The following is a 23,736-nucleotide window of genomic DNA, read 5'->3' on the forward strand; positions in this document are numbered from 1 at the left end:
TTTTGGCTGTCCCGACTTTTTAGCAAAAGTGTCCCGGTTTTTCCCGTATTTTGCATGAAGCCTAGTTGAATTTTTATTCTTTATTGAAGTCAAAGATTGAAATTATTTTCAACTTATAAATTATATTATGATAACTACAACTATAAATGCGTATATGAATCTCCCACATTTGTCTTAGTGAAAATTTTTTTTCGTGGAATTCATTTTAATCCACTGGAATTAGGAGTAATGCTGCATTTCCCGCCATTGTGATAACTCCGTTAATTCAACAATATTTGGCAACTTTGTTCGGGTTTGGCGTCATTTTTGGCAATAATTGGCAATGTCCCGTATTTTCACGTATTTCAGCCTTTTCATGACCACTGCCTGTGAGTCACACATATATATATATATATATATATATGACATCCAAAAAAGTCAAAGCCGACAAAGAGGTTGCGGCCGTCCGGACAGTTTATTTACAAAAACGGGCAAGTCTGCCTTCGGAACACGTAATGTAAATTATAGCAAGGGATTTTTCTTCGTGGAGTTGAATCGCGCGATGGATAAATGTAGGCAAGTGTACGTGCAGCATCAAGAGAACGAAACGTTGATGAAGATCTCTTTCCGCCACCAACTCTCGCCAACTCTATCCAAAGAAATGACGTTCTTGCGGTCCAAAACCGAGAAGTTGAGTTCAACGTTACTTCGCATGAAATCCAAGATCGAGAATTTCAACCTGCCCAAATCCAAGAAGTCCAAGAAGAAAGTCAAGGACACCGTTGAAATGGACATCGCGAGATCTAATTCGGTCGAGTTTAAATTGACGTACTGCGGCAAAGAATTCGAAGACAGAGATAACGTCACCAACATTGCAGCGTGGACGCGCGGGTCCCAGTTCTGGATCGATGACCTTTGCTACGATATTGTCGTCAACCCCCCAGTGGTCGCCAGTCTGAAGCTGCCGGCGGTTATCTCCAGCGGTTTCCGAGTCTATCCGTTTGTGTGTCTCGAATGGGCGACGAGGGAAGACAGCGCCTTCACTTGGCATCGAGGCTCTTCGCATGATCAGGTTGGCTCCCACGACAAGTCGCTTCTGGATGGCCATTGGATGAAAGTTGGGGATTCGTTCTTCTATTCCGTCTCCGAACAGGATGTTGGATGCCATCTCAAAGTGACGTGCAAACCTGGAAGTTCGGGAACGTTTGGCAGGAAAGAAGAAGCCGTTTCAAAAACACTGGTTGTTAGGGGACTCGAGCGGTATCCGTTTCATGATAGACACGAGTTTACCCAAAGTTTGACGACCTCTGGGCAGTATGTTTCCCTTTTAATTCGCTACTCTTTTTGTTAAGAGTAGTATCTACAGTGTCATCCCTTTTTGGCAATGTGTCAATTTTTTCCTTTGGTGAGAAAACATCCGAAAGCATGATGAGAAGTTGTCAAGAGTGAAACAGAAGCATGCTTTTAGACGTTTTTCTTGCTGAAGAAGAAAGAATCCCATAGAAAGAAAATGAAAAAGTGATAATAAAAATTAACAATAAAAAAAAAACAACCTCAATCTATATAAAAGATTGAGAGATTAAAAATATAATGTCCTAACCCAGATAAGGAATTGAGATTAAAAATGAAGTAATATATTATACAGTCGACACCGCTGATTAAAATCACAGATAATGTTATCATTCAGGTATTTTTATCACTTTTGTAAAGTACTGAAGGGATCAATACCATGGGAAAAAATTCCCCTGTACGAGGTTTATTTAAAAATTATACTCATATACAGGTGGGGCATGGTTTGGTACACATATGCCGGGCCGCCTTGAAAGCACCATGGACCCCTGGGCCATGTGATTTATCCGAAGTCCTACCAGGCAAATTTACATGCACACTCCTCAAAAATTTCAATTGCAGTAGAACCTCGATTATCCAGGCTAATAGTGAGGAAAATGAATAAGGTTAAACTACAGAGAGTAGGCCTAAAAAAAAGTTATGAGAAATTACTGCTTAACCGTACATGCACCTCATAAACATTCCTCTGAGGAATTTCTAATGAATCTGTACATGCCAGAATGTGTTCTTAGTAAGAGAAAATGGGCCTATATGTGTGGCCCTAACGTATTTGTTGTCTGGTTACGCTTGTTTCATGTTCAAAATGACTGCCTAATTTATATAGTCACGTTATTCGTGCGAAAAAATCTAATAACAATTACACGTACAGAATGATGTTGATCTCTTAAGCATCAGCCAAATTTCTTAAGAGCCAAGTATTTCACCACCCCCCCCCCCCCAAAAAAAAAAGAAAATTGTTGAAAAAAAAAAATATTTTTTTTGTACTTTTCTCTGGAGGCTTAATGATACCGATATATGACAGACATGCTGATATGAATTTTGAAAATTTTGTATTGCCCTCTGACTTTACTTTCGTAAAGAACTATAGAAGAAAAAAAATTTGTCACCAATACCAATTTTTTAGTTGCCATGGCGATCCAGCGTCTGGCATTTATGAAGCTGTCCTGTGCCTCATTCTTCATATTGGAAATTATCCTTTGCTTATTACCCTGGATTCTTGTTTTGAATCAACTTATCTACTTCCCCCCCCCCCTTGCCTCACGATAAAGTTCCATCAAAAGAGAAAAAGATTTGTCTGTGTCACGAACGCATTAAAGTAAAATAAATAAACATTGTGTATTAAAAACATCCATACTTTTGTGTGCCGCGATATAAACCTTTAATCAATTGCTCATCAATTTGCTATAACTAATGTAACTCAAAATCTATTGATTGAATAGACAGTTTAAATCAAGGCAATGTGAGAATAATTTTCATATGAAACAAAAAAAAATTTTTGTGCCACTCAAAGCTTACCCACTTCCTGTCCAAGGCCTCTGTGGTGGTGGGATATACTTCAATGTTCTGTATTTCACAAATAATTTTTCATAACAGCGAGAGATAACTGCAGTGGCCAACTATCTGTGCCAGATTCTACCGCATGAAAAATGCACCACAGTGATATTATCAAGAACTACACCCGAAGATCTCTTCGGCATGTCTATTGGCTAAAATGGGGGGGGGGGGTCCCAGAAGTTCATTTAGGCATCAGAGGGACAATTTGTTGTGTCTGCAGTCAAATCCAGGAAAACAAAATAGTTTGATAAGAGTCTTAGAGAGGCTTTCGCTAAACATAAGAAGTAAAGACAGCACAAGAGAGCAAAAGGAAAAAGAAGTTTTTAACTCTACGATCGATTAAAGGAAAATATTATTACTTTTAGGAAAGCACTCTCATGGCCGATTAATTATTAAAAATTACTTTGAGATATACTTGCCCCATTTCATTATACAGTAAAAACCTTCTTAATGGACACCCGTCAGATGCGGCCACCCCCTCTTTTTACGGCCGAATAATAATTTCCCCTTGTATAATAAAAGTATGCATTTCAACCCCTCATTAACAGTCACCCCTCTTTTGCTGAAAATTATTTTTTATCCGTCCTGTATCCGCAAAAGAGACGTTTTACTGTATTTATCAACGTCTGTAACTGCAGACATTTTCTAATAAAGAGATGTTGATTTTATTTTATAGAATTTCATTTTTTTTTTAATTTCAGGATTCGCTGTGTGTCTTACAACATTCTGGCCGATTTATATGCTGACACAGACGCTGCAAAAAATGAACTTTTTGCTCATTGCCCAGAAGAATACCTGAATTTCTATTACAGGAAGCAGTTGTACATAAGAGAATTATTAGGTAAGATTTTTTTCAAATCAGTAAATTAATTTGTCTTTCATCAGTTACAGGTGTTAATGGAACCTCTTTATGTCATCGTCCTTGTGAAGGAGGGCCATTTCAACAGCCTCACAATCCCCCCCCCCCCCAGGCAAAGCAGTTTTTAATGTCCATGCATTGAAATAGCACAAAACAAAGGGTAACGGTGAAAAGAGCTACTGAAGATGGAAGTGGGAAAGAGAACAGCGATTAACTTACTTACTCTTTTTTTTTTTAATTACTTTTACTTTTTACTACTTATTACTTTTCTCTGAAAATGATCCCTAATTTTTCCAGCATTTTTTGAATGTAAAAATTACGCAAAATACATTCAAATTTTGAATGCATTGTGAATAAAATTCTAAATTTTCTTTTTACTTTATATAAAGAATAATTTTCTTTATGATTAACCACTTGCCACCTGTAAATATATCTCTCGATTAACTTTCATTTTCAAAGTCTTTCATGGTCATTTTCATAGCGACACTTCCAATTTTCTAACTCCAGCTTCATACTTTTTTAATAGAATTAACCATTCCCATAAATTAAAACCCATCCACTGATTGCTTCAAATTTAGTTTCTTTCTTCAAACAATAACCAATTGAAACAACCTGCCACCAAATATTATTGATTGTACAACAGTTTCCGATCTCCTTTTGTAACATTAACCGTCTCTTCTGTCAAACTTCACCACTGCCTCGGCCAAGCAATATTGAAAAATAAATAAATAATTATGATAATATTATAACATTTATCTTGGATTGTCAATATAGTTCCTGTTTTAATTTTTCTTCCCATCATGATTCACGTTTCTCTTGTTTTATTAATTTTTTTAAAATTAATATATTATATAGGTTACAATGGAGATATCGTGTGCCTGCAAGAGGTGGATAGAAAAGTTTTTATCAATGACTTGACTCCAGTCCTGTCAGATGCTGGTTTAGAAGGTTTATACAGTGAAAAGGGCGGAACTGTGGCAGAGGGACTTACTTGCTTCTATCGCATGACAAAATTCAGGTGTTTTTTCGTCAGTGTCTCATAATTAGTTTTTATTTTTCATTTCCTAAATAGCTGAACTGACATTAAGAGTGGCATGTCGAAAAATCTTCGTTGAATAAAATCTGAAACAGTTTTGCAACTGAAAGTAGGCTACTGATAAAATTTAGTTAATTATTATCCTATGTGAATGTTGGTGATTAAGTTGCAATTTGTGGTCATTTTGTAGAGCCAGGATAGATTAATTGGATAGGTTAAATTTTGGATAAATCAAGATTATTTTCAGTGACTTTAGACTTCGAATTGACCAAGTTTGACTGTACTACAGTTTTAAACATGCATCATAAAGGTTAGTTTGTGTATTTCTGTCTTGGTAAATATTGTTATTTTGTCTCTAGGCTACTTCATTCTGAAGTTATTGAACTGACTAAAGTGGCTAAGTCAGAGCCCTATTTGGAGAATATTCATCGAAAACTGATATCTAATGCAAAGTTGAAAGAACGTTTCAATGAGCGCAACTCAATCTTGCAAGTAAGAAAACAAATTCTGAATTCTGATGTTAAATTTGTTACAGCAGTTTAATGAAGTAAATCATATGGGACTGGTTTCTTTCTTTTTTTGTGTGTGTGTATTTTTAAGTAACTCTGGTTTGAATATTAAAAATTGTGTGGCATTTATTGTATATCCTTTGTTTCATTTTTAGAGCATAAGCTGCACTATTCACAGTTTCCATGGTTAAGTAGTACATTAACGCCATGAAGACCATGTTACTCTGCGCTATTCTTACGAGAGTTAGGCCTACTGGCTTGTGCAAAAATGAAATCAGGAAAGAAAATTTTGAAAAATTTCGTCTAACACACTCTTCTAGATTGCGAAAGGAGATATTGGTTCGATTCCCTGCAGAGGCAGTCTAAACTGCATAATTAAAATGCAATATCAATCATTTAAAATCACAAATAATTTTATTGTCAATTAAAAACATCAGATTTATTTATAACTGCGATGAATTTTAAGAAAATTATTGGGATGGAAAGTTTGCCAGAAGCCAGTCATGTGGATAGTGCTGACCATCATCGTACATATCCATACCTGTGATGGTACTAAAATAAAATAGACTGCACCAAACCAGGCAGACTACCTGTAGATATTGAGAGGATGGGCACACGCACCATTACCTGATGCTTCTGTATGTCCATGCGATACTTATTACTTGAGTTACCTTCTTGGAACAGAATATTGGTATTTTTGTTTGAGAGAATGGTAATCTGCTTCAATGTTGAATACCACTAACCTGCTATGTCGAAATTCAGAAATGATTCTTCTCTCTTCTTGATACAAAAAATCATCTTGTCTGGATGTGGAAGTCAGTTGTTCAAATGGTACAATATGAACCTGACCATCCCATTTGACACATTTTTGTTCTTTGGAATTGTTAGGGTCTGTGTATCCTATGGTTGATTGTAATTTTGAGGTATCATTGTGTGTTGGCATCCACTTTTGAAAAAGTTCCATTACTGTTGGTGGAACACAAAATAATCATTGAGTTAGCGATACAGAGGCCACCAAGAATAAACTTGCCGAACGAGGTGGTGGGGGGGGGGGAAGAAATGTGTAAAAATGCCCATTGTATAAACTTTAAGAGCAATACGTGTGCATACGAAAAGGCAGTGTGATGAGAACATAGCTAATTACTATCATCACTAGAAATGATTAATGTAAAATTCATTTAATGATTTAGCAAATAGTCTGTTAATTCGGTCCGCTGTGGAAAATGATGGCTTAAATAAAGATACGAACATTATCCAAAATATTCCGTGAATTAATGATAAGAAAATCAATTTAATGCTCAGTAATTTTACCTCGTTGCAGGCCACACGAAATCACCTCACAGGCCAACTGTTGTCCACCCCTGATCTACACCACTGGAGACACGACCACGGTGCGTGAAGTGAGGAACCTAGGGCCATGTCTCCAGTGGTGTAGATGGCAGCATGCTTGCCCAGTTAGCAAAAAGCCTGGGTTCAAGTCCTGGTAGAGACCAGATGACTTTTCTTTCCAAGTTCACCTCATTATAATGTCCAGAAAATGTTTTTGATACATTGGGCTGTCTGTTTCTCTTAAGAAAATAGATATTTAAGGTTTTTTAAAAACTGGCTGTTGCGAAAATATATTTTAGAAAGAGAGAAAATTCAACTGCCCCTGCGGGGAATTGAACCCACATCCTTTCACTTTCCGGATGAACGGCCTAGGTGATATTCATATTGTATCATTGAACGCCCGGAAAGTTAAAGGATGTGGGTTTGATTCCCCGCAGGGGCAGTTGAATTTTCTCTCTTTGCAAAATATATCTTCGCAACAGCCAGTTGTTCAAAAACCTTCGTATGGTAGTGGAAAGTGACATCATCCTTGTAACAGATATTTAGTTGCCAAATATTTGGTTTGGTAAAATGTTAATTTTAGATTAAATTAAGATTTCAGTGTAACTCAGATTTAATGAACGATTTGAAAGAAAAATGTGAAAAAAATAAATACAAAAATGAGATAGAATGAAAAGTAAATGCAATAGCCACAAATCTGTTTGAGTTTCTTTTGCCTCTTTCACAATATTGAGAATAATACCCTTGATGAGGGATAAATGTTAATCATATAATTCAACAAAAAAGGCCTGTCACCCCCATTTGGATCGTTGTCAATGCTCAGGCACAGTAATACTTCGTCTAGAATGGAGGAATGGGAAATAAAGATAAGAAAAACTGACAAATCAGAATTTTTTTTCAGAAAATAACTAATTCGTCCTTTGCTTCACTTCCAATACAATCTCTGGTGTTTGAGTGTGAGGATCTGCACTGGAATTTGTCCTTTCCCATGTGTTGTGTTCTTCATTTTTATTTTTTTGTGGGGGGCAGAATGTCCAAAAGCAAAGTTTTAACCGTCAAAGATAAAATAAAAGACTTATATTATAAAGTTTTCTAGAGAAACGTAGAAAAATATTTTATACATCAACTATCCATACCATGGTATATATACTTGCTATAAGTACTTAATTTCAAAAATTTCATTTTTTTACTTGAATATAGTGCTTGTTAAATCCCAGTGACCAGATTTAACGAACATTTTGCTAGAAAGAGCTCCTTGTTACAAGTGATTCTGAAATGTGTATATATATATATAGAATGTTTCGTTGGGACTGGGACTTCATGAGAAAGAAAACAGTTACCATTTTCTCGAAATGGGGAACCCCAAGTAGCCCCAAAGGATCAACTTCCAGTCTAAGACATTGGTAACCTATTTTTGTGTGATTAGTGGGATTGGGCACCTTGTACACAAAATACACCGGAGTATGACAATATGAACATATTTACATTAATTTTTTTCCTCATTGATGATTACCTCTAATATTGAATAAATGTAGCAGCAATATTGAACATTATATATTGCTATAATGTTCTGAAAGTGATTATTTTATCATGTAATGTTATTACTTGACTGTCTAATGTATTTCTTTTTATTCTTTTTTGTGCTGTTCAGTGTATATAAATTAAGCTTTGCGTAAATGGGTCATTTTGATTACTGATTTTATTTCATTTGCTATATTAGCCCATAATTTGGAATATAGCAGAGAAAACATTGCAAGTTTATTAAAATGTGTATATATTATGATGAGTATTATGTATTCATCGCTCACAATACTTTTCTTGTAGGTACTTGTGCTACAGTGTTTGGAGGCTCCTCACCAAAGGATTATAGTTGGAAACACACATTTGTATTTTCATCCCGATGCAGATAACATAAGACTAATTCAAGCTTATATTTGTGTAAAATATTTAGAGCAGAAGATGATAAAATATCAATGTGAGGTAATGGTTTTTATTTAAAAGAAACCTAAATTCTGTTATATTTTTGGTTGCTACTTGTATAGTCATTTTTCTTTTCATCAAACTTTTCTTTTCTCTTATATTTATCTTAGCTCTATAACAATGAGAATTTCGAACTACCCAGAATGAGGGACAGTGGTCATTTCGACCGCAATAGAAAAAATTCATCATAAATTATTTTGCTTTACCAAACCTTCTTGAAACAGTGTTTACCCTGTTTCATTGACACAGCTGTTTCAGTGTTAAAGCTTAGTAACAATATGCTAGGTCTTGTCAAAACATTAGAAAATAGTTAAAACTTACAAATCCATAAAAAAATTATTGAATTTGACATTCATAGCATTTCATGTCGAAATGTTCACAATTTAAAACATGCTTGCCCATTCCCACAATAAATACCTATATTTATTGATTTTTTTTCTATTTTACTGTAGGCCTAAGTTCTTGTGGAATGCACCTTATACAAAATATATGTGATTTTGAATACGATTTTGATGAGGCATTGGGATGCACCTTCTGACCCATTTCTAGGGGCATATGGAAAAAGTCTGTCCAGTTTTTCATAAAGTCTGGACAGATTTCTGTTTTTGTGAATATGATCTACTACTACATTTAAAAAGTCCTGGAACTTATTTTATTACGGAAGAATGAGTACAGATAGAACAACCTGTTTATTTTGTGTTTCCTTCAAAGTAACTACCATGGGCAATTATGCATTATGCATTTTTGCAATTTTCATACAAAGATGTTAATGCAAATTGCAAGCCTTTTTTTGTGATATCTTTCAGTGCTTTTGTCGCTGCTCGCTGCACTTTTTCAGAACCTGAGAATCATTGCCTCATAAGCTAATTCTTTATCCAAGAACAGTCACATGGGGAAAGATTAAGGGAATAAATTGGTTGTGGAAGTATTGAAATGCAATGTTTTGCAAAATAATTTGACACCAGGAGGGGAACCTGTAAGGCGGTGCTTTATCTTTTACATGATGGAGCACCACAACTTGGCTTCCCAAAGATTTGGTTGCTTGCATCTCACCAAATCATGCAGACCTTTAAAGACTCACTAGTCCCTTCTGGTGTAAGATTATTTGTCAAAACATCAAATTCCAATACTTCTACAACCAGCTTATTCCCTTAATCTTGTCCCATGTGTGACTTTTTCGTTTTTCCTCGAGTAAAGAATTTGCTTAAGGGACAATGGTTCTCAGGTTCCAAAGAAGAGCCACAACAAAGGCACTGGAAAATATGGCAATAAAAAAACCTTCCAATTTGCATTTACATCTTTGTATGAAAAATGGCAGAAATGCACAATTGCACAAGGCACTGTAGTTACTTCGAAGAAAACACCAAATAAACAGGTTCTATCTGTACTCATTTTTCTGTAATAAAATAAGTTCCAGAACTTTTTTTTGAACGTAGGAGTATAAATTTGTGTAAAGTTAGTAATTTTGTGGAAAGCAAAACAAACTAGTTAATTTTTCACAAAATAAATGAAATTTAAGATTAATGGTTCAGATTTGTTATTAGGGTGTGTTTTTCAGATTCAGAATTTTGGGAGCAGTACATTTTCCGGATCCTCCAGAGGGCTGCTTGCATAGACCCCCCCCCCCCCGTTACATACAGACAGATTTTTGTAAGCCAAAGGCAGCATGCTAAAATCCTAACAGTGTAGATCTGACAAGGGGAGATGGGGACAAGATTGGATCCCCAAATCGATAAATCAGCAGAGGTCTGGCTTAAGATATGGTGCCTTTATCTTATTTTCCATAGACATCTGTTTAGATACTGATCCTATAAACCTTAGAGTAAACCTGTTTTTTCTGCATGGCAAAAACTCTGAGTGTGGAATCAGTTTCAGCTGCATAAAACTTAGAGGAAATCATTGCCCATCACCCAAGGTGTAACTTATTCCCACTAGATTGCTTTAATGGCGATAAATAGAAAGAATAAAATGGATTGAAAGTGAGAGAATTTTCTTAAAATTTGTTATGATATTTTTATCTGGATTTAAGTTTCATTACTACAGTTAAACCCCCTCTTGTTGGTCACCTCTGTTTTACAGACAAATTGTCGTCTCAAGGGTGTGGTTTTTCTGTATTACAGTTTTGACTGCATTTCAAGTTACACCTATGAAAGAAAACTATGTTTCAGATTTTAACTTGAGGGATTTCTTTTATACTGATTTTTTATGGAATTTTTACAATGACATAAATGATCAACTCAATAGGAATTGTTTTCTGTTTTTCAATTACTTCAAAAATGTATTGCTATTATTGATCTATGTTAAATTTGTCTAATAGCATCACGAAGTCGAAACATCACTCATATTCTGCGGAGACTTCAACAGCTGTCCAGAGTTTGGCGTGTATAAATTTGTTACTGAAGGATGTGTTTCAGATGAATGTGAAGACTGGAAGAGCAGTGAGTATTTTGAACCATCATCACTATTTACTTTAGGTTTTGAAATAAGTTCACTTGAGAAAAAAAACCACAGATGGAGTATACACGAAAATCACAAGCTCCAGAAATGTTTTGATTGAAATATTTTATCTGATTCTGTTTCAATGTTTGCTACATCAACTCTTTAACCCCCTCACGTACAGGCTTTTGATAACAAATTTTTATGATACGTATTTGAAATATTGGTGATAAAACTGGTTTCCTTGTTCGCATGTTAGAAATAGAGGAAGGAAAAAAATTAATGTGCAGTATAAATTTCACTTTCGTCTTCACTTTCTCACCCTCACTCTTATTTTTAATATTTTTAACAATGTATTTATTGTTAACAACGCTCTATTTATAACAATGTATTTCTGCGGTCCCTTGAGTATCATTACATAAGAGCATTTCACTGCATATGAAAAAAATATATTGCAATGAAGTTGATGTTTTTGTAATTGCTATCATCATGCTTGTTTAGATGCAGATGAAGCTGTCAAAGGTATGACGCTGCGACACTCGTTAACCCTGAAAAGTGCTTATGGTACACCAGCTTACACGAATTACACCCGTGGGTTTTCTGGTTGTCTCGACTATATTTTTTACGATTCTGTCAAACTGGAGGCAGTGGAGATTGTTCCTCTTCCATCCCACGAGCAAGTGGTTGAACATGAAGCTCTACCAAGCAAGACATTTCCATCTGATCATCTGGCATTGATATGTACATTGCAAATAATGAAATGAGAGAATTTTTATTATTAGTGGAAATTATACTCATTTTTTATATTTAAGTTTTTCTTGAAAATAAAAGTTGTAAGAAAAGGTATGAATCAATGTGTCAATACACATACTTACTGTATATATTAAAAAAAAAACTAATTATTTGTTTGCATAAGTATGAGGAATTCCATTAGATCCAGATGTAAAAAACTAACAGTCAAACCTCATTAAGATGAATACACCTAATACAAATTTTTGCTTAATGCAAAGTTATAATACATAGTTTAATACATAGTATTAATACATAGTTTAATACATAGTTTATTGTAAATATAGTACATACCTGTAAATACAATACATAGTTTATTATTATGATTTGTATCCCCTCCCCACATCCGCATTAGCCAGCATGCCATAAAAATCAGCAGACACCATCTTCTTGAATGTTAGTCTGATCCATTCCTACCATGTCAGGAAAAATGAGGTGCAATGAGAATCACGTGATACTTTCAGAAGATCAATATGCAATATAAGAAATAAGTACACAAATCTGAATAAAATAATATAGTTATTAGAAGATTCATTGAAAGACTGGATATTTGTGGAGATGAAGATTACAAGGAAGAAAATCAAAACTGTCCCCACGGGGGCAGTGATGAATTTTCTTCCTTGTAATCTTCATCTATTCAAAGAACCAGTCTTTCAATGAATCTTCAATGAATCTGTATTAACAAGTGGAGAGAACATTTCTATATGCATAATATAGTTATCCTTTACAGCATAGTTTCCCAAACTTTTTGTTCTATATCGTCCCCTTCTTCAGAAATTTTTTTCTCTCATCGCCCCCTACTCAAGCAAACCCATAGGATCCTATGTTAAACCAGTAGCAGACCTGCCAACTCTCCCGATTTAGGCGGGAGACTCCGGATTTTTCATCCTTCCTCCCGCTCTCCGGATTTGTTAAAATTTTTCCGGATTTTGGCAGAAAATTTGATTTTACGCGAGCTTTCACGTTGTCGTGGCGTCAATGATTACCGTCGTCGTTAGGGAAAACACCCGTAAAGGACAGCCGTAGACATTTCTATCGAGCAGCCGTAAATAAAAGTGTCTGTGACCGCATTTAAGCAACTGGCAAAGACGCGACTTCGTTTTCGTATCGTTTGTCGGCAATAATTTATCAGGGGCATGACCTTGGTTGCCGAACTTCCTGTATAATCGTTATTGTATTCCATTAACAGCCGTGCGGTAAACACGTTTTTTCGTCCGCAGCTTTGTAATTTGAGTTTTTTGTTGTATAATATTTTATCATGTGTATATATTGTTTGTAATTTGTGTTAATTGCATTTTTAATTGGGTTGCTGTATTTTTGAAACATATGACATCCATATTTTTATGGGCATCTTTTTATCAGCCACCTCGTTGGGCATTTTGCCTGTTGTGGCATTGTATTTGTATTTGTATTTTTAAATCGTTTCTTTCGATTAAACATCTTCGGAAAGAAAATATAAAACTTTAAGCTATGTACAGCTAAATATAAAGCTTTTAAGAATTCATATACCCAAGATTATCAATCACTGATAGCATCCACGAAAGGAAACACTTATACTTTATGAACATTATGTAGATGTGATTTCTCTATTCTGCATGGAAAGACTGACATGCAATTAAATTCTCCTCAGGGGCAATGCAGAACCTGCCTTGGGGGGGGGGGGAAGAATGTAACCTAAAATGTTTTCTTAATTTATTAAAAAAAAAACGAACTATTATATGAACTATTTTTGATCGAGTCTATAAGTGTCGGGGTGGGGGGGGGTACTCCCCGTGCAATTCTCTAATTTTTGGTCTGTCAAGTTAAATCTTGAAAACATGAGAGATTAAAAAATTATACAGAAATACTTCACATTCTACTAATTTCTCCATTTAGCTCATCTATCTCAATCTATGAGAATGAATATGTTTAATATCCAATATTTGCAATAAACCAAGATCTATATGGTAGCAAAAGCAAATGTGAAATTCAAACCGCCTTCAACGTATCTATATATATAAAATTGATTTTCTGTGTGTCTGTGTGTGTGTATGTTCTCTATACAAATCTACAATTTTAGATCGATCGTCACCAAATTTTGCATATATACCAAATGGGACCCGACTTGAACGATAGGCTACTTTAAAATTTCGTCAGACCAGGGCAAATGCCCCAAATGGGCAAAAAACTGTCCGACAACAATGGTTTTTGTGCCTCAACAATCACTTTCGGAACGTTTACTTTGGTTACCGTGGTTCCCTAGCAATGCGTTTCAGACACGTATATGCCTTTACAACGGTTTGTCACTTCTTTAATCCTGTTAGTATATGTATAATAGTTTATGCCTTTATAATGGTTTGCCACTTTTTCAATACTCTCAGTAATGAGGCTTTTTGAATAGACGCCATCATCAGCATCACTTTAATAAGGCAAAGGGTGATCCCCTATAGAGATCAATGTTAAAATTGCCGATTTTAATGTAGAGATGAGGAAATTTGGTTGGGTTTTCTGTCACATCAATGATTTTAAAAATTGTATTAAATACTCGATTTTTGAAATATTGAGTTCGCTTAGAGATATACGAAGCCCAGGAGTTTAAATATGAAGCAATTAGCCGGAACTACTTTCGAGTTGAATATCCATGCATTGATTTCAACTTTTTATTTACATCTTCTCAAGCATGAAAATTAATGTCTCCGTATTGTCTTTTGATATTGAACTGCATAAATTCATGTGGGTTAGGACATTTTAAGATTAATTATGGGTCCGTGAAGTACATCGAAAAAATTCCACAGCTTCAATTAAGCATTTTTTGAAGCAGAAACAGGCACAAATAGGTAACTTGAAGTTCAAAAGGGGGGGGGGATCGAAATACCTAGCACCCTTTAAAAAAAGAAAAAAAATATATTTTTTTTACGTTACTTTAAATCTAGATTTGTTTATTTCATGAGTCGCATAGGAAGTCGCCATATTGGTGAACTTGGACACGGTTTGTATGTCCCTCAAGAAAAAGAGAGGGAGATATCACGTGATCCAAAAAAGCCTCATTGAAGAAAACCCGGGCAGCGCCGGGTATTATAGCTAGTAGTTCATAAAACGCAAAGTATTCTAAAATGCAGAGAACAGACAAGGTTCAAATCAGCCAATTCAATTGATTCTCCGGATCTAGATATTAGAGAATTTCCCAGAATCTGTGACTTGAATTCCCTGACATGTCAGCTGATGCAGGGAAATAGGGTAACTATTTTTTACATTAGACAATCTAATTGTAACCCCCCCCCCTTTCCAAACGATCAAAAATTTATTTTTTTTGTTGAGAAAGTCATCTCTCTTATAAGGGGCCGTTCAAGTATTACGTCAGTAAATTTTTTCCATTTTTGACCCCCCCCCCCCCACTTTGTTAAAAAAATTTCGTCAGTACTGCATATTGGGGGGGATCAGAAACGTACGCCGGAGGGAGAGCATAGGGGGCCCATGCGCCTCCTCCCCAGACAGGAAAAAAAATGTTTAATGCAAAATTTTTAAAAAAAAATTTCGGAAGAAAATACCTTTATATGTTATTATAATCGATTTCTGTTATTTCCAATGCTATTTGAAGGGTAAGAACTAAAAATTTCTCTTTAAGAAATTCATTGCGACCCACCCTTTAAGCCATATATGGTAAACCCATGGCTCGCGGACCAAATGTGGCCTTCAGTGGGTGACCCGTGGCACAATTCCAGAGCATATAAGCGGCCCGTTGCGCATTTTCAAATCACTCGAGTAAGTCCGTGCTACATTCACAGATCACGTAAGTGAACCCCACACAGTTCCACGCTCCACTGGCACAAGTGTGCAAAAAATCAACACACAAGAATTTATTCAAAACATAATAGACGTTATGGACAGATCCTATAGAAAAAAAAAGCTGCCTAATGCTAAAAGGCGAACCCAATTCAGGCAAAACATTCATTGTAAAAAGCATTGAAAAAGCAGCACGTTTTTACAGCGAAGTCAGTCAAGGCATAGCTGGTTATTCTTTCATGTGGCAAGACAGTATTAATAAACGCCTAATAGTTCTAAACGAACCATATATTGACAATTGCATGATCGAACAACTAAAACTAGTCCTAGAAGGTACAGGCACTTTCGTTCACAAAAAAAAAAACCTCTATGGACGAATGGCTACGCCCCACACCAGTAATCTGTACATCAAACACTCATCTTTGGACTATGGCACCCAACGCCGAAGACGCTATCAAATCTAGAATCTTAAGACTTTATGATAATCTTCAACCGGCGTCTTTTCTCCGCGACGTCACAGCGGACCTTCATCCCTCTTGGCTTGCAATCCTCAAACGAAAATTTGATAACAAAGAAAACATATCGCCTATCACCTCGGACGAATGCACATCCCCGGATACAGATACTGTGGACCTAGGACAGACATCAAACACTCTGATCTGCAAGCAAACAACCCCGACAAAGCCACTGCTGACCACACCTTCCAAAAAAAGGCAAGTCAAGAGGGCACTCTGGGCAACATCCTCGGAGGAATCATCGCCGCAAAAAGAACAGTGTTCACCGCCTTGGGAAAACGAGGTTACACCGCCAACACGGCATCATCCGATTCAGGATACTCCACAGGCTCCTCAACGAAAAGAAAACCCTCTCAAGCTTTCCCTCAGGAACAGGCACAATCTGCAAAGCGAAACCTCCTCACCTCCTTTCAAGAAAGCCAACAACAAACAATGGGAGAAAACGTTGAAGGATCTGGCGGTTCAGCAACGGTATCAGGACAAGTACCTGATATGAATCCTCGTCCAATAAAATCATGTAATCTAATTTTACAATTTTCTAGAACTTTTAGACATTATATTATGAGCAAACCAGATAAACAAAAACTCGAAGATAACACTAAAGACACTTGGAGTCCAGGATTTCAATACATACCTTACGAATACCTATGTAGCTCACTAAAACCGGGAGACTGGCATTGGATAAACTCAGAAACAGGCCTCACAACACAACAGGCAAAATTCCCAACGAGGTGGCTGATAAAAATATGCCCATAAAAATATGGATGTCATATGTTTCAAAAATACAGCAACCCCATTAAAAATGCAATTAATACAAATTATAAATAATATATACACATGATAAAATATTATACAATGCCCATAAAGAATACTTATGGTTGTCTTATTCTAAGAATGTATAGCTTCTCGATTTACCCAAACATGTTTATCGTATTTCTTTTTAAACGTGTCAATTGTGTTACAATTTACTACCTCCGGGGGTAAGCTATTCCATTTATTAACAACCCTATTAGAGAAAAATTCCCTGCGACACCATAACCTTGCATTGTCCCTCACCAATCGATACTGGTGTCCCCTTGTAAAAGCAGTTGATTGGCGGTGTACTAAAAGTTCATGGTCCATCCTATCCATCCCATTGAAAATTTTGAACACTTCGATCATATCTCCTCGACACCTGCGTTCATCCAATGTAAACATATTCAAAAAATGAAGTCTCTCTTCATAACTCAAGCCCTGTGTGCCAATAAGGACACGCGTAGCTCTTCTCTGCACCCCTTCAATCAAGTCTATGTCCCTCTGTAGGTATGGTCTCCAAAACCTTACAGCATACTCCAGTCCAGGACGAACTAAGCCTCGAAAAAGCGGAAGAATGACTTTAGGAGAACGCGAAGAGACCTTTTTGAAAATGAGACCAAGCATTCTATTCGCTTTTTTGACAACCGCTGAACAATGTTCAGAAAACTTAAGTCGCTCGTCAATGAGAATTCCCAAATCGGTGACTCTAGTTGCATCCGGGATAGTGACACCATTCAACTCGTAAGATAACCATGGGTTGTTCGAACCAAAATGAGCGACCATGCACTTATCTACGCTAAACGTCATGCCCCATTCATTTGCCCATGCTGCAATCTTGTTTAAGTTGGTCTGGAGCAACTCCCTATCGCTTTCATTCCCGATTACCCCCATTAGCTTCACATCATCTGCGAATTTGCTAGTAATTCCATCGATACCCTGATCGAGTTTGTCGATAAAAAGTGAAAAAAGTATGGGGCCAAGGACACTTCCCTGAGGAACTCCACTTGTGACGTCTGTCCAACCAGAGAATTCCCCGTTCACCATAACTCGTTGCGACCTATCTCTTAACCACGATTCTATCCAATTCAGCAAGTTGCCCCCTATTCCAATCTCGTGTAAACGCTTCAAGATTTTGCCATGTTGGACCCGATCGAATGCCTTCTGGAAATCAAGGTAAACAACGTCGACATTTTTGCTCTTACCCAAAGCCTTAGTCACGTAATCATAGAAGCAAAGGAGGTTAGTTACACATGACTTCCCCTTCCTGAACCCATGCTGATTATCCGACAATACATTATTCTCGTCTATCCACTTCACAAACTGCCTTTTGATGATAATTTCCAAAATTTTCGAGAGGGAGCTCGTCAAACTCACTGGACGATAATTAGACACCACTTCTCTACTACCCTTCTTAAATATCGGAACAACGTTAGCCAGTTTCCAATCTCTCGGGACGATACCCTCAGCAACACTACTCCTGAATATCTGTGCGACTGGCCCCAACAATTCATTAGCACCTTCCCTGAGAACCCTGGGATAGATATCATCTGGTCCTGGTGCTTTGCTTGCACATACATTTCTTAGAATATTTAGGACCTCCACGTCTTCTACTTGAATATCGTTGAGGGTTTTATTACCCCATGCAACACCCGTATATCGAATATCATTATCTCCATTAAAAACCGACGCGAAAAAGTCATTGAAAGCACTACACATGCCTACATTGCTCTCTACCTTAGAGCCTCCTATAGAGAGGGGGCCAACTGTCCCCTTACATCCATTATTGACGTATCGAAAAAATGATTTTGGGTCAGAGCCAATGTTATCTGCCAACCTAGATTCAACTTCCTTTTTACTATCCCTTATCGCTTTCTTCAACAGTCTTCTTTTATCAGTAAACAATGATAGCTCACCACGTCCACTTTTATACTCTCTGAATGCTCTTTTCTTTTCAAGATAAAGGTTCCGCACGCTATCCGTGAACCATAGAGTGTGTGATGTACAAACACGCTTTTTTCGAACAAAGGGTATGACGTCGTGCAAAACAGAGGACAGCTTCGTACTAAATTCTTCCCCTTGACTTACCACTCCTACTGATTCCAACCGGTCTTTGAAAACTTCCGCTAACCTTCTTCTCAAAACATCAAAGTTAGTTCTCCGAAAACAAGGAACCAGTCTTTTGTTATCAACCTTACCCGAGGAAAAGTTACAGTGAAATCTGACGATACGATGATCACTGGAAGAAAACTCTTCCCCCACCGAAACATGTCCAACTAGATCCTCAGAACTAGTAAGAACTAAATCCAAAATAGCAGTACCCCTAGTGGCTTCTGATACATGCTGATACAAAAAATTTTCGAGCACTAACTTAAGAAAGTCTCTTTCATACTGATTTCCAGATGAAAGGTTCTCCCAATCAATACCCGGGTAATTGAAATCCCCCTAGTATGAGAACCCTCTTTCGCTTACACATGTAGGAAATTTCATCATGCATTTTGGCAATGTAGTTTTGATCCCTATTCGGTGGATTGTACCAAACCCCAACAATAAGCTTATGACGTCTTTTGCTCTCAAGTTCAACCCATATGGTTTCAATATCACTTCTCTGCACGTTACACTCTCTAGCCTTCAAACAGGATTTCACGTATATCAACACTCCACCCCCTTTCCTATCAGATCTATTTCTCAAAAAAGTATCGTATCCTGAGATGTGTAAGAAAGATTCATCCCCATCCTTTGCCCAAGATTCTGTAATGGCTATAAGATCCAAGCCCTCCACAACTATCATAGTTTCTAAAAAATCTTTCTTAATGGAACATTGCATACCCTTCATTGACGACTTCACAACAACAGGAGGAGCTCTATCTTATAACTTAGCTTTTAACCTAACACCATATCTTGAAAGCTATATTGACAAAGGTTACCAATTACCTATAGTACAAAAAGCTTTAAATCTCGAAGATGTTATACCTAACAACCTTATGCTAAGTAACAACCCAATGAAACGAAGCGAAGCAACATTACGCGCTTATTCAATTAATATTGAAAACATTTCTGGAATGAATATCAATAACGGCTCCTATTTTAACTATTTTTTCACGGAGCACGAGACAGAAACTTTTTCTTAAACCTAATGAATTCTAAAGATTGGAGTACAATACTCCCAACAGACAAATTTAACTTTGAATGGGAAAACAACAGCCTACAGGCGTTCAACTAAGACTAGCACACCCATGGAGAGTTGACGGAGCAGTTGCAACACAAAAACAAACATGGACAACTAACGCTCACGCAATATCTAAAATTGTACATAACAACCCAAAACTTGCACCAACATGCCTTGTCAGACCATGCAGTTTTCTAAGAGCTGATGACACTCAATTATCTTTATGTTTTCAGGTTCTAATCAAATATCATTCAACTATAGAACTAGACCTAGCCGACGCTGCCGGTTACCCAATATATATGGCACCTCTAACTGGAGCACCATCACTCAACTGCCAATTCTGGCATCACATGGACAATGGACAAAACGAAAACATACCTTACAACAGAGCATACTCAGGAAGCAACGAAATACCTATGACCTGTGGACCATCACAAAACGTCAGCATTACAAGAACTGAAGAAAAACTAAAAGAAAGAAAAAAAAAAACTTAAGGACAATTTTATTGAACTATCAACAAAAAAAGCTAAGACCGAAGCTCTAGCTGATATTGTATTTGACGAAATTATAAAAAATGATGAAATTGAATAAAACTATTTTTTAGAGAATATAAATAATTGTCAATCACTTATTGATCATTGTTTCACTTTTAATTTATTTGTGATGGAGAGGACAATCCTCGACTCAACCTGCAGCCACGCAGCATATATAAATACAACATTTCATACAAGATATTCAGGATATCTACGAAGGACCACGTGGTCCTTCTTTTGCCACGCTCCGCTGGCACATTCCGAGATCTCTTGAGTGAAATGCGTTGCGCAGTTTTAGAGCAGTTAAACGGCTCCTCCCCTTCCCAGTTCTGCATCATTCACCCGCGGCACATTCACAGTTCCAGAGCAATTAAGCGGTCCGCGACACATTTCTAGAGCACATGAGCGGCTCAGACATATTTGCAGATCACTTGAAGGATCCACGGAACCTTTATAGATCAGTAACGTGGCTCTATATAGGTCTTATAAGTCCACTATAGAGCCAGATTGCTAATTAGCCATAGGGGAGAACAGGGCCGCAACTAAGATGCTTGGTCGCCCGGGGCAAGCGCGCATTTTGACGCCTCTTTGTAATGTTGAAGGAGAGGTTTCAGAATGAAATTTGTGGCCCCTCGGGTCTAACGCTATGAGCACGGGACCCACCTGCTCCCCTCCTCTAGTTGCGGCCCTGGGGGGGAGAATGTTAGTTCAGGTGCCCACAAACTAGCGAAAGGTTTTTCTCGTTTCTGGCACACCGAGTAAGATGCCATTGAGAATATTTCATATTTTTATAAAGGGTGGTTGATGACGAAAGCATCATTCAAATCCTTCCTTCCCCCCTTGTCAGCAAACCCGAACCCCCCCCCCCATCGATGATTCCGTAATATTTGAATTATCCCAACACAGAATTGACAAGCCAAACACGACGGGACGTATGGTCACGTTCATAATGAAATATGGCCAGCTTGTTCATAGGATCACTCCCATTCATAACCAGTTTCCATTCACGTCATGGGAATTGTTTTTTTTCCTCCCCCATCAGTTTCGACAGATGGCGCTGCGCACATTATTGGCGTCTGTTCAAAAAGAACTATGGGCGCGTCCATGTTTGTTGTGCTAAAGGTAAGGTGGCACTTAGTCTTGTCAGAAATGTTTTCGCCGATTTCGGGAAAATGAATATTATATGCTCGGATTTTTCTCGTCGGATGTTCGTTCACTCGGTGATGTTCGGCGAACATTTGACGCGATAGAGGCATCTACCAGGTAATGTTTACTTTCTTTCCTAGATCAGCTGTTTGAACAGCAAACGCCCATTTATAGAGAAAGACCTCCTTTTCATTTGAGTTCAATCGTGTTTATTTACTGTTATAAGTATACCATGTTGTGTTCATGTTCGCTCAAGTATTTCACGTGGATCTAGTAAACATGATTTCATCATTCCTACGTAGCATGTTGAGAGGTGGAAAAGAAAATTGGGTGCGCTATTTTGAATCATGGGCGTTTTATCACTTCCAATAGGTGATACTAAATTCCAATAATCTAAAATCTTCCCTTCGTAAAATTAATTATAAGTCCAGATTCTATGGGAAATCAAAGCATTGTGTTGTTGTAGCGCTGAATGCTATTGAATGAATAATACAAATAAGAATTTAATGAAAATGGAGAAATGATTCGTATATTGCTCGTGAATGATTCGCATACGCATACCCAAACACTGGCATATTTATGGGGGGGGGGGGCTTAGCAGGCTATAGCCCAGGGCAGCAAATTTGAGGAATAGGTGGCCAAGAACGTTAGTAGAATGGAAGAAGGGTGGCAAATCTGTATGAAAACTCAATGAATCCACCTCTACCCTCCCAGCAAGGGACTAGCGAGTGAACAGAAGAGTGACCTATGGCTTGAGCAAGCATGTGAATAGCAAAAAGAGTGACCTAGAGATCGTGCAGGCATGTGAATGTCCTAAAGAGTGACCTAGAGAGAGTGAAAGCACACGAATAGCCAAAAGAGTGGACCTAGAGAGAGAGTGAAAGCACATGAATAGCCAAAAGAGTGACATTGAGTATGTGCGAGTTTGTGACTGACAAAAAGAAGGAACTAGAGCATGTGTAAAACTGTAAATGATCAAAAGAGTGACATATAGAGCAAAGAACCATGTCAGTTAGTAACCAAAAGAGGGACCTAGAGCATGTGAGTGACCAAAACAGTGAATTAGAGACACAGGTGTACTTGCAGTAGGGGTGGGGGTGGGGGGGGGCAAGCAGGAGCTTTTTTTTAAATCAAAAATTACAAGAATAGTACCAGGGCAACTTCCCCGGACTTCTTCTACTACTACTAAACCTTGCATGTACTTCGTCCATATTCCTGTGTGCGGAATTTTCAAACGAACTGGTACATGTTGGGATGTTCAGGTCTGTTGTGAAGTTTGTTTCTGTGTAATGCTTGTAAAAGTGCTGCCATCTACCACATTTTTTGAACTATGAGTGAAGTGTAATGCTTGAAGATTTTATTTCTGTAGGCCTGTTGCTTTCTGCGGCGAGACTTTAATGGGGAGAATCTGTTGTGAAGAGTAGTCAAGAAAATTAGACTAGAGCAGGAGAAGGGGGGCAAAATTTCTGTAGCCCACAAGTGGTAAGACCTTAAACTTGCCTCTGTACCCAGAGGTAGATTTATGATTTCGTCGCCTTTCTCCAATTCTAATCTAATTTTCTTGATTACTCTTTCATCGTATTTGCCACCCTATGCCATAATCCACTTCGCCCCTGACATCATAAATAAACCTTGTTTCTAAGCCCCTATTTTGTTCACTCCCATGCTTGAACACGTTCTTTGGTCAGGTTTGGTCATTCCTTCAATCATTGGCTGACCTGGTTTCCAGCACTTTAGATCACTTCCATGCTTATGCTCTAGGTCCAGGGCCAGTTCTGGACATTTTTCAAGTGTAAGCGAATAATATATTAGTGATAAAAAATTGTCCTTTTTTGGTTGGCGCCTTTTATGTCCACGTTCTTTGCAGGATTCGAGGGCTATTCCTATCCAGGTCACTTTTATGTTTACACTATCTCTAAGTCTTTCTTTTGGTCTCTCCCATGCTCACACACTCTCCAAGTCACTCTTTTGATCTTGTCCCCTTACTGTCTAGGCCAC

General features: G+C 37.4%; 2 protein-coding genes across 2 annotated transcripts in view; both read left to right on the plus strand.

Moving 5' to 3' along the window:
* Positions 1–397: 397 nt before the first annotated feature.
* LOC149077318 (2',5'-phosphodiesterase 12-like) lies at positions 398–11,877 on the plus strand. Its single transcript, XM_089245088.1, has 7 exons — positions 398–1,293; positions 3,585–3,724; positions 4,598–4,760; positions 5,138–5,270; positions 8,441–8,596; positions 10,914–11,034; positions 11,534–11,877. The coding sequence occupies exons 1-7, from the start codon at positions 542–544 to the stop codon at positions 11,794–11,796; spliced, it is 1,728 nt and encodes a 575-aa protein (XP_089101214.1). The 5' UTR covers positions 398–541; the 3' UTR covers positions 11,797–11,877.
* A 9,783-nt stretch (positions 11,878–21,660) lies between these two features.
* Positions 21,661–23,736, plus strand: part of LOC149077319 (MAGUK p55 subfamily member 7-like) — a 44,636-nt gene continuing 42,560 nt past the window's right edge. The window contains exon 1 of the mRNA XM_089245089.1: positions 21,661–21,855. Coding sequence (XP_089101215.1) covers positions 21,776–21,855 — 80 coding nt within the window. The 5' untranslated portion in view covers positions 21,661–21,775. The remainder of the gene's footprint in view (positions 21,856–23,736) is intronic.

This window comes from Pholcus phalangioides, unplaced genomic scaffold (assembly GCF_987345545.1).
Source record: "Pholcus phalangioides strain wild (caught in Gottingen) unplaced genomic scaffold, Ppha-v1.0 ptg000015l_1, whole genome shotgun sequence".
Classification (NCBI taxonomy): Eukaryota; Metazoa; Arthropoda; class Arachnida; order Araneae; family Pholcidae; genus Pholcus; species Pholcus phalangioides.

Excerpts from the sequence above, each read along its gene's own strand:
- LOC149077318 (XM_089245088.1), top strand. The coding sequence starts at position 542 with ATGGATAAATGTAGGCAAGTGTACGTGCAGCATCAAGAGAACGAAACG. Across the intron at positions 3,725-4,597 it reads GTACATAAGAGAATTATTAG|GTTACAATGGAGATATCGTG; the intron begins GTAAGATTTTTT and ends TATATTATATAG. Across the intron at positions 4,761-5,137 it reads TATCGCATGACAAAATTCAG|GCTACTTCATTCTGAAGTTA; the intron begins GTGTTTTTTCGT and ends TTTTGTCTCTAG.